Source organism: Monopterus albus, unplaced genomic scaffold (genome assembly GCF_001952655.1).
Source record: "Monopterus albus unplaced genomic scaffold, M_albus_1.0 scaffold136.1, whole genome shotgun sequence".
NCBI classification, from domain to species: domain Eukaryota; kingdom Metazoa; phylum Chordata; class Actinopteri; order Synbranchiformes; family Synbranchidae; genus Monopterus; species Monopterus albus.
Genome location: NW_018128016.1, coordinates 565,091 through 577,484, shown reverse-complemented (window position 1 = coordinate 577,484; position 12,394 = coordinate 565,091). Strand labels below are relative to the sequence as shown.

Genomic DNA, 12,394 nt, shown 5'->3' with positions numbered 1-12,394 from the left:
TTATAAGAGGCAATTTGATGTGAGTGAGTTGTTGTTTTGTCCTTGACAATATGTTGTTGGCCTGGTGTGTGGACCTGACTGGAGAGTTTGGACAACCGGCAGTCAACTCTGCCACCTACACACCGTCAGACACTCTGCCCGACAACACGGTGACAGCTCCACCAGCCAACTGCAAACACACTGACACCTATCTCCACTATAATCAGCAGTCAGCTACTGCTTTCTGGGCCATACAGGTATCCAGTGTACACCATACATACACAACTCAAGGATGGAAGGAGACAGGTTTTTATAAGCACCGGAGAGACAGCATAACGTCCAGATGGACTGAAAATAATGAAAGACTTTGCAACAGACTTTTCCCTTCAGCACTCGTAATCATTAGTCCTTCATTCTACTCTGCAAACATGAAACACTTGGCAGCCCACCCCTCATTTTAATGGGAGGATAACAGACAAAGGAGCCAATTAATGTCTTTGGGTCTGTCAGTACACACTGACTAGTCTGAAAGGTGACTGACTGAGGCATTTTGGACTGTGTTTCCTGAAGAACATGGAAAAGAATAATAAAGTATAAATCTCCTTGAGAAAGAAAGAAATCCCACAGAACACATATAGTTTCTGTCATGGTTCATCTTAAGAAATGGTCCTATACAGACCATAAATCCAGCGGACCAATAGTCAAAATAGACCAGGTCGAACTTCAGTCCCTTGAAGACTAAAAAAACTCCAGAAAGACCCATCAAAAACATAAAAATATATTATAGTCTGGGGTTTTGCTCACCAGCATCCAACCTTGGTTCCTTCACCAAGGTCTGAGGGGAGGGGGGGGAGAAAAATCAATGCTCTGTTGACAAAATCAATAAGCACTCTCCTCCAAGGAAAAACAGTGAGTGATGTTCTAAAATAACTAGGATCTGCAGCTTTGGCTCTGCCTCAGAGAGGTGAGGTAATGGAGGTGACACTGGATGAGCCTCATTTACAGTGAGCCACCCAAATCCAGCAGTATTTCCTTTAGGGCAGAGCCACACCAGGCTGATGTGAAACAGCTGGCAGCAATGAAGGCCGATCTATGTGTCGCCTTACGTCAGCTTTGTCTGGGCCAGTCGGGTTGATAAAGTGAAACTTGAATGGCCAACTAGCAAATACATTTTGTGCCTGTGTGGCAGAAAATACTCCCCCTACCAGCAAGTGGCAGTATCTGTAATCACCATTCAGAAATGGAAGAAGAAGAGCTAGAATGTGGAGGTATAAGCTATAAACAAAGCACTTCTTGTTCAGAACAGCTGCTGTTTATAGCTGCTTTGAATCAAGAATATGCCTCATGAGAAGTTGCATATGACACTGACATTCTCTGCCCTTTTGGCCGTGGAAGAAGAAAGGAGGGCGTGGAGGCAAAAAAAAAGAAACTGCAGTAAATGGGTGAAATCATGGATACTACATCGACAGGCTGAAGGGGCTTTCCCAAACCGTTCTCTTTTTGTGCACTGATTCACTAAGCTCAAAAGCCAGTCAGAGTGGTCTCTCTCTCATCCACGAAGCCGTACAGCTACTGTCAATTCCACATGTCAAATCGGCCAAAAAGCCACCGACAACCAGTGCCAATGGTGTGGGACACACCAGGAGGATGAGCCCTGACGCTTTTGGGCTGATTTGACATGTTGAATTGGCATCTGCATCAGGCCTTGTGGGTGAAGGGTCAGAGAGCTTGGTCATCCAGCTTAGGCTTGTGCCCTTGCCATTTCAGTGCATACACTGAAATCATGATTACAGTCACAGCAGCACATTATTTGACATGATACCTCATGAATTTTATTCTTTGCTCAAAATAAACACTTCCATTCTGATGCTGCAACACATTCCAAAACAAGTTGGGACGGCTGCATTTCAAGGCCAGTAATGAGGTAAAATAATGAAATGGTGATTCCATTTGAAACAGGTGATGTCAACAGGTGACTGCCTCATGATTTGGTACAACAGTGGCATCCAGGAAAGGCCGAGTCCTTTAGGAGCAAAGATGGGCCGAGGACCGCCAGTTTGACAACATGTGTGTGAGAAAATTATTGAAATGTTTAAAAACAATGTTCTTCAGAGAAAGACAGGAAGGGATTTGGATCTGTCACCCTCTACGGTGCAGAACATCATTAGAAGATTCAAGGAATCTGGAGGGATTTCAGTGTGTGAAGGCCGAGGGCCGAGCCTCAGCTGGATGACCGAGCTCTCCGATCCCTCAGACGGCACAGCATCGAGAATAGATAGTGGTGCCAGATGCTGTATGTTTATGCCAAACACCTGCATGATGGACTTACAGTTCCAGCTCTTTTGGGAAATTCTGCTGACACCACAGTATTTGTCAGATACCGTGTCACATTTCAGCACCTTTACCTCGCACATACAAGTGCAAAACCAAGGTAAAGTTAGGAGATCATCTTCAATGGAAGTGTCAGAGATGTGGCAGGTTTGTGTTTCAAGCTGGCACTGCAGCGATACATAAACACCTTTTTAAAGACACTGCGGGACTGGGATTTTTGTTTTCTAAACTGAAGCTTTGATTAACAGTAATAAAAATAAATACTATGGCATTTCTTTCATAGCATAAATACTTATGTTGCTCTCCAGTCATTTCAGAATTTTATCAATGCTCAAACCACCTAATGGAATGCCATTCAGCCAGTTACTGTGAAAACCAATGCAAGAACCCAGCCCTTATCTCATTCATCAAGCGTGCGTCTTCCAATGAAAGGCACTTCAGCGTTCCTTAATTAAAGGAACCTGAGTCCCAGAAAGCAATAAAAGCATCCCCTAATTAACTACGCTGTGTGAGTGTCTTTTCTCGAGAGAGAAATAGAGCGAGAAAGTCAGAGAAAAAAGCAAGAGGGACTATTGCCAGCATGAGCACTGCACTTCAACTCCCAGCACTTATCTCTTTTTCCGCCATGTGACATGGCATGGAAAATGGAGCTTTTCTAATGGGTGGGTTGCGTATGATGAAATCCATGCTTGCTGTCCTTCATGGCTCAAATCACTTTTCAGCACTGCTCCACAGCCGGTTTCTTCTACAGAGGATTTAATGACAGCAGACGTCATATGCCGTAAAGATTGTAAGGCTCTTTGTGATTTTGGGCTATATAAATGAAATCTGGCATCCAAATGTTAAAACATCTCAGTGTAACAATTTCCATGCTTATCAGCTAACTCTTTATTCTATCACATACACCTAACTGAAGTCTGTTCATCCATTCTCTGCTTATTCTGATTCAGGGTTTATCCCAGTGTGAATCTGGCAAAAGGCAGGAAACCCAACAAGTCCTCTAACCTAGAGTAGGTACATATGGTCGTTCGTCCCTTCTCTGTCATATGACCCATAGTAGCATCTCCTGAAACAGTGCTCCGATGTTGAATGGCAGAACTCTGCTAGCATTAATTAAGACACACTGTATGTCGCACCAGCAAGCTTTACAAACTTTCATTGTCATAGAAAGAGTCATAAACATGCCTGTATGATAATTTAACATCACAGTTTCATTATGTTTTTGCCACACAAACAGCATAGCTTTCTTTTATAGGCTTATTAAAAGCCACCACCCCCACCCTAACCCTCACATGGACTTAGTGGGTCGATATACTACGTCTCCTAACTTCTTCCTTTGCTCATGTCTCAATTATTACCCTCGCTAGAGGATGCCAAACTGTAATATGTAACTGTTGTTCATAATAACCTCCTGGCACAAATGGAGGACAGTCTCAGGGAACCACTCTGACAGAGTAATAGTCCATCAGGAGGCTGACACAGACAGAAGCATCCATTCATCCTAAGCTATACAGTACACACTCCTGTACTATATGTGTATACTTCTTTGTACTTTTTAGAGTCTCCAGGCCACCTCATTTCAATTGGACGAGGAGGATGGAGGAATGGTATGATTAATGTTCATTATGTGGAGCTAAACAAAAGCACTTAGAAAGATACTGAATTAAACAGGCAAATTCCACAGCGAAAGACAAACTTGATTCTTCTTATTGTAACCACTGAGCCATTACTCAGCCAGTCAGCGTAGCAATAACTGGAACAAAATATTGAGCATATTACTTATTACAACACAGGCTATTTTAGTAGTTCCTGGTATACCACTGAATAAATATAGTTTTGAATGATATATCTGTATTTAGCCAATGAAACAGGAAACCTCAGCCCAAATGATGCTGGCTCTGATGCTGCACAGTGCTGGGTTTGGTTTCCCAGAGAGGAGCTTATCAGATATCATGTCTGAGCTGCGACAGGAGGTCAAAGAAGAACAGCCTCAGCAGAAAACAAAAAGTCAAGTTTCACTGGATGACATTTTGTGTCCTTTAAACATACTGTAGCTGTGCAAAAAGTCAATCCACAGATATTCAGGAAGAGGGAAAAAAGGTATCAAATTCATGTATGAATTACTTCCACCCACACAGAAATTTTCATTAAACCATCACCATGTCAGTCAGTATTCACATTACTACTTGAAGGATAATTATAGTTTATTACAATTTGGCATCATGCCCACTGGTAATGCTTTGACCTGCTGCAATTACAGTACCACACACAGCTTGTCTATGCAAGAAAGGATTATTACACGCAACTTAAGTCACTGATTTATTCTCGTTTGGTTTTATCTCGAAATAAACAGGTTTAGATAATTTGACTAAACTATTTGGCTAAATGTTGATTCCAGATATCAGATTAGTTCTGTGACTACATTGCCAACTACTGGCCAACGTCATCTACTAAAATGGATTGTGCTGAAAGCTTCAGAACAGCTGTTTTGTTAACTAATTTCATCCTCTTAAAAAAACTACATTTGGTGCTCTCGAAGTATCTTTTGTTATCATTTAATGTAGCATGTTACACATTACATGTAGGGATGTTCTACTAATTAAAATGATAAGTGAACTATAACCATAGGCAGGTGATCCATTATATTAATAAAACATGATCAACATTCCAAAACAGCAATCATTATATTGGTTTAAATTGACTGCCTATATGTATATATGATTAGCTTTAGCTTTTACATTTAGGTGCATTGATGAAACCTTCAAGTTTATGTCAAAAAGAGCTTATAAGAGGTTCTGACTTAGGTCCTGTTGCATTCATTCTCATCTATGTCCCTGGTAAAACTAAACACTTTACATTAGAGGGAAAGGTTTTATGAACCAGATAGAATTTGATGGACGCATTTAAAAGGGTGCGTTCGTGTGTAATATTACATCTGGGTTATATCCACTTCCAGCAGCCCACACTAAACCAATGTGACAGGACCCTGTTGGTCACTTAACCTTGGCATTATATCTTGTTACACCTACGAGAGCAACACTCTGTCCCCACTGTGGCTTGTTTAACAAACAATAACGCTGCAGCACGAGGCATCTTCCAACCATCTCAAATAAAACTGTTATCAGAGATCCTGTGCATGTGTTTCTGCTTTTATACTAAACAAGACTGAGTTGAATATGGGCTATTCTACTTCTTTGTGATTTGGTTAAAGGAAGTATTTCTATTCTACAGGGTCCATTATTCTGATCACCATAAAATGTAAATCCATCAACACAATGCCTCTGCAGGAAAGTGACACTACATTAACAGTGCATGAGGTGGATTTACAATAATACATAGGATAATGACATGAGATACAAAAGCAGAAACTGTCACATGTAGGCACAAAGAAAAGTAGAGCAGTTAAATATGATAAATAAAAAGAGTGGTCAGCCCTCTCTGTCTGACTTCAGAGAAAAGGGGCATTCACACTGAAAAACTCTGAAATGATTAATTCAAACTGAGGAAGGTTTTGCAGTAGCTGATGCTCCACCTTTGAACTTAGGCCACAACAACTCTGACGCTGTTGGACCTCAGAGAAACCTATGATTCAGTGTCAGATGGACTGTTTGTAGCCACACTATCTCAGCTATTGAATGAACAATCATGGTGTCCAAATGAGGAACCCCTGTCACTTTAGCAATCCGTTAATTTTCCTTTGGTTGACTGAAGTTTCTCAACAACTATTGGGCGGATTTTCCATCAAAGCCAGTTCACAATTCAGCTCAGAATGAATTTTATTCATTTTAATGATCCCTTTTCATCTACTGTATAATTGTGCCATCATTTGGTCTAAATATAAATTTGGCCCCACACTGTACTTAAATAACAAACTTTAGCATGCTAACACTCTAAAGCGGTGCTTTAAGGTGGTCTTACCATAGAATCAGTCTTATTTTCATCTGTCTTTCTGAAAAACATAAATTAAATTGGGGGTTCTGTTTCTTTAGCAAGAAAAACACGTATCATCTACGGTACTGGGTGGCAATTTTTGAGCAACTCTTCATTTTTAAGCCAAGATAACTCGCATTCTTCTCAAAATCTCATTGTCAAGCCACTGAGTGCTAATAAAATAACATTATACTGATTAAAATGACAAAATGCTCACATTTAATTGTTAAGTATAGTAGCAAACATTCATTAACCCTTTAAGTCCTTACAGAGACTGACAAAGGAGACACCACTAGTTAGTCGCTAGGCTAGTGGAACAGACACTAGCTTGAAGAGGCAGCCAGACCTTGGCTTTCTATGAGGATGGATATTGATTTCTAATAGCGAGATTTCATTTACATGTAAAAGCCTTGCATAACAAGACAAAGGTTCTGAATGTGGAAAATTATGCTGAACAGCACAGAGCAGCTTATTGTATTTACAGAAGCTCCAGCACAGACTCATATTTAACCCTTTTCAGACACATTCAGAAGTGAGAAGACAGGAGATCTGTTTTCCTTCTGTTGACTGAGGACTCAGAGGGAAGATGGTGCTGGTTGGATATGATCTGGCTTTGGTCTGACCAGTCCCTGATCATGTCTCCTGGCAGAAAAACTTTTGAGAAGTCAGGGCAGAGAGTAGATAACCAGGCTAGTCGCCAGAGCAGCAGGCAGGCAGAGACAGCAGGCTCTGTTGATCCACCATTGTAATCCACTTGAATAAACTTGGATTTGAGTCTGTTTTATTTTTGCTTTTTTGGCTGGAACCATCAGCTGTATGACTCTTATTGGAGAGAGTGAAAGACCTTGTTTGACAGTCCCAAAAGAGTTTTAGTGTCAAAGGTCAGACCCAGAGTACACAAGAAAGAGCTTTCCTGTGTACATGCTGCTGTGGGACACAGCATGAATTTAGGTCAGCTCAGGTGAGAAGGCAAAATTCAGCACTTCCATTTTGTAGGCTGCTGTTTGTATTTTGTCAAATAAAAAAATCCAATGGACACAGAAGACTGTACCAGTTTACAATGCAGGTTTCCAGTGTCATTAGCTTAAATTAGGCAAAATATGACTAACTGCTCCGCTGACATAAGGTGATTTTAATGTGAACTACAACTGTAAACATATTGGCAGATTTTTCTATTTTTTAAAAAGCCCAATATTTCAATACTTTTTTTATATTACTTGATTTAAAAAGCTATTAAAGACTAATCTTAAAGACCCCCTAAACTCAAAAACTTTCTTAAAATGTTTATATGCCATAAAATGTCAGACCTCTACTGTATTGACAGGTGTATGTGCACAGTTTGTCACTAACAGCGTTTTCACATTATTCTGCTGAAGGGGGCAGTGTCAGCCCACTTCCTAGAAATCCCGATTTCAAACATCCACGGCCAAACCAAATTTGTGACAACACGAATCTGAAAGCCAGTCACAGTTCACTATGCAAATGCAGAGTTCAACAGTGCCTCCTGAAACCTGATACCTAAAACCTCTGACCTGGGGTCAGCCAGAGCTAACTTTGGAGTGATAGAGTGTGTTCACTAAAGTTGACAGTAAATATGCTGGAGTGTGCAGCTTTTGGACGTAAACCGGACCCTAGAGCTTCTTTACACTATTTATATAATTACTAGTTAGCTAACGCTGAGATGGCATGAAACACGTACCATTATTAACAGCTTGTTAGCTACAGTTTTGGCTTCTGGTAGCAGCCTGAGCACTGCAGTTAGCCAGCTGCTAACAATAACACAAGCTCCTGGTCTTTTGTTAACGTAATGTTAACATTGCTATATGAAAGTGCCCACGACATGCTTTTCTGTGTTTTCTGACTTATCTACAATGTTACAATGATGAATTATCATTTTAAGCATGACTGAAAGCTCAAAAAATAAGGTGTAGTTATGTTGCGGTAAAAACAACTCGGTTTATACAAGTCTCGCAAACTCTTGCTGGTGAAACGTTTCTCAATTATCTAAAGTCTTACGCAATAGTTCACAGATTTCCTTGAATGGGCATATTGACCAGTGAAGCACCCTGGGGTCGGTCAGATCATCAATGCTGTTGTAAGGCTGGAGAAGTTAACTCTGTCTGGTATTATGCCAGTTAAATTATAGGGTTTCTCAATTACCCGCTTTGTTTAGTGTTGCACATCTCTTTTCATCGGTACATATACCTTTGTTTACCTTTCTAAGGAGGAGAAATTCGAATTAATTAAAGAAAAAGCTAACAGTAAATTCAGAAAGACTGAAATAAAGATCTCAGCGAACGGATGGGGCCCTGAAATGTCAGCTTAGAGATTTGTCCTGCGGATCCTGATAGACAGAAATTCAGCAACAAGCTACTGTAGGCCAGTGTGACAGCTCCACACGACCAGGCTCAAAGCCTGTTCGGCTTAAACCAGGTTAAAAGCCCAAGTGAAAAGCTTTTGCTACCGCTGTAGAGAAGTTATGCTGAGAGTGCAGCTTCTCCTCAAGCAGATTCCTTCTTACTTTTGCTGTCTGACTTTCTCGAGACATTATTGACATTCCGGAGTAATCAAGTCTGGAGGCATTTATCAGCTTGGCAATACTAGGGAGCATACTACAGTAACTGCTTTTGTTTTAGGGGATGATGTGAGAAAACAGTAACTGAAGACACTGAATAATGAGCAGGTTTTATAGGGATGACCTCAAAGATCTTTATGTTAAGACTAAGACTATAGTTTTTTTCACTTGAAGCAATTGGCTAGGGTGAAACACTTTCTCTGTTTTAACGACTTTGAGAGGGTAATTCATGCTTTCATTAGCTCAAGATTAGACTACTGTAATGCTGCTACTTTGGGATTTCTCAGGCCCGTCTAACCAAGCTTCAGGTAGTTCAAAATGCTGCTACCATTCATCTTGTAAATTTCAATATATAACTCTGGTTTTGTCGTCTTCAAACTGGCTCCTGGTACAGCAGAGGATAATTGTTAATATACTGCCCTTTGTTTTTAAAGCATCACAAGGTCTTGCTCCTCTGTATATACAAAAGCTTTTAAGTAATTATACACCATAATTCAGTATAAATTAGGGCTTTTATTTTGGTAACTATACTACTGGGTACAAATAAATCTAACTCTGTGGAAGCAGGAATTTCTCATGCAGACTCATTGCACTACTGAACCTCTGGAGAGCCAGAACAGAACTAATGATATAGTTGTGTCTTTGCTGAAGAAACCAGGCTCCTCTTCCAAAGAAGCCATTTCCTGTTATGAGAATTATTTCTACTTGAGCCTGTGGATACAGCTATATTTAGATTTCTGCTGAATACAGGAACCCTTAGATCTCCAGGCATTGCTTTATCATGGATGACACAATGACAACCATATTTTCATATACTTAATACTGCAAAATGCTCCAGGCAGAAGTGTGTGTATGTGGAGGCATTTGGTTGGAAGGTTTGGTGATAAAAGGGTAGGAGGGTGTTGCACTGTGTAGAAATGAAGAGTATTTTGACTGAATGCACACACGAGAGAGAAAAACAGAGAATCTTACAGCAAGTAATAAAGGCTGTTACGCATAATTTAGTGATTTATCATGTCAAACACTTGAATTACTTTTGCCAGATGTTTATTATCCACTTCAAATGTGATTACTTCTTTCTTGCTGCCTGAGCCATCTGAGAATATTTGAATTTATTGTGACTAATTTGACTTGGAAGGAACTAAAAAAAAAAAAAAAATTATTCATTGGTAGCCTTGATTCACTGGATGTCTTTGTCAGATGGGGAGACTAGCAGTTTCTTTACGTCATCAACAAAAAATTCGCTTGCAAAGGCTGCTGAGTCATTTTTGAGACATGGCTAATCCAGGATCACACTGAGTCCACTGAATGGTTTCATTTCTGGTTTTAAATCAGAGGGACTGTAATTATACCCACATCACATGTAGTTGCAAGAACAGTGGAAAACAGCACTGATGAAGCATGAAGATGACAAGGATGACAGGTTACAAACCTTGGTGTTAAAATAGACTCTGCTCTTAGAATGGAATATCAAGTGAATGCGGTTGTACGGAACTTGCCCGCCTTCAGAGAGTCCAAAATGCTGCTGCTCGTCTACTGGTTGGAGGGCGCAAAAGGGACCATATCACACCCATTTTGGCTTCTCTACATTGGCTGCCGGTGTGTTTTAGAATTCATTTTAAGATTCTTCTATTTGTTTTTAAGTCTCTAAATGGTTTGGCCCCCCTTTATCTTACAGAATTGCTACATCCCTATAGCCCCTCTTGGTGCCTCAGATCAGCTGATCAGCTGCTCTTGGAGACACTGAGGGCTAGGCGGAGACTTAGGGGGGACAGAGCCTTCTCCTAACTTGTGGAACGCATTGCCCCTTTACATTAGGCAGGCCCCCCTGTTGTCCACTTTTAAACCTTATTTGAAGACTCATCTGTACCGTTTGGCGTTCGAATCAGTATGAGCCTCTGTCTTGTTGAACCTTTGTTTTATGATGGGTGGTTGTTTTAAGTGTTGCTTTTAAGTGTTTTAAGTGTATTGTTGCTTGTTTTAATTTGTTTTAATGGGTTTTGTGGATATTGTGTTAAGCACTTTGGTCAGCTCTGGCTGTGTTAAATGTGCTATATAAATAAAGTTGATGATGATGATGATGACTTCTCCTCTGGGAAATATACACTTTTGGTTGGACTTTCGTTGTATTCTACTTGAGTTATTAATCATTCTTGATTATTGTTGCCCTTTTACAGATATATTAACAATTGGTGTCGTAACCATTTTTTAAAATTTTGACATGACTGGGATTAAAATGTTATCTGCTTAAAAACATTTCTTGTTTGGACCTAATACGATATCTCTTCTCATTTGAAAATAAGGCGGTTCCTTTTTTTTTAAATCGATGAACTCATCTTAAATGATGCACAGCAATGCCCAAAGGTGATACAATCAATTTAGCTTTGTCCAAGAAATGGCCCAAATCTTAAACGATGCACTTTACTATCGATAAACATTTTTGCTTGTTTTTAATTTTACCCAAGGAAGTGACTTAAATGATTAATTTATCACAAAAGCATTGCTGGTTCACTTTCTGTTGATTGCTTTCAGCTGTGTTTAGGAAAGTTAAGCACACATACATGGGATTTTGTTCAGCTCATTCATGAACTTGTCCTTCAGTTTGGAAAAGGCCTCATCCTTCTCGCCGGTACCTGGGCCGGCTGTGTTGGTGGTGTTGGAGCCACGGCTCTCAGTCATCGTGGCGATGCCGGGCAGCCAGGCAGATGCTGGAGAAGCGGAGAAAAATGAAACAGGGCAGGTTAGATTTAAAAAAATATATTTTTACTGCTATGACAGATGCAAATCACAGGCAAGCGCGCTCGCCTCGTCAGGTTACGCAGATCGTGTGAGCAGCTGCTGGCTCAGCCTGAGTAAACATGAGCTGGGGCCCACAATGGATTAGCCAGGTTGCTGAATTCAGAACAAAGCTCCTTACTCATTGCTTGAACTCCAGATTAACATCACAGAGCAGGGACAAAAATGATTATTTATCACTCTCATATAACACTGGCAGTAAATCTAAGCACTGCTACTGACTTAATTGAAACCCTGCTTTCACAAGTCAACTGAAAGTGCAGTAACTAATGTTGCATGGCCGAGAGGACTACAAGTCGACCCATGTATCAGCAGGTGCATTTACCCTACATACAGTACATAAAACAGTATTTATAACATCTTTAGGCTGACAAGCTTTATATATATACTCTAAAACCGATGTATTTTTTCTGAAAATGAAATGGTTTAACAGAAAAAGAATAACTGGACTATGTTTTCTATGTACAACTACATAAGTGAATGTTAACCCAGGCATCTTTTCTTGGCTTTCCGGTGTTGTGTACTACTTAGTATCATGACACACAACTGTCAGGCAAAGGTGCAGAGCTGTGACAGTTCTACTGCAGAGAGGAACTATTTATTGTCTACTCTTTGCATGCAGGTTGTAATTTGGCTCTGTGACCACAGGAATCAAAGGGGATAATGGCACACTAAAATTGTAGAGTTTTACCACCAGTACACAGTGAAGGTTGATGACCTGTCTCTCCTCCTTTGCCACTGTACAGTGCTCATTAACCAAAGTGCAGCGCACTGGTGTGGACA

At 40.3% G+C, this 12,394-nt stretch overlaps 1 protein-coding gene across 1 annotated transcript in view; it reads right to left on the bottom strand.

The window, feature by feature from the left end:
* The window catches only part of syt1a (synaptotagmin Ia), a gene marked incomplete at its 5' end in the record, with an annotated part of 40,958 nt that extends 29,479 nt beyond the window's left edge, over positions 1-11,479 (bottom strand). Inside the window, one exon of the mRNA XM_020613644.1 lies at positions 11,377-11,479. Within this exon, the coding sequence (XP_020469300.1) occupies positions 11,377-11,479 (103 nt within the window). The remainder of the gene's footprint in view (positions 1-11,376) is intronic.
* Between the last annotated feature and the right edge of the window lie 915 nt (positions 11,480-12,394).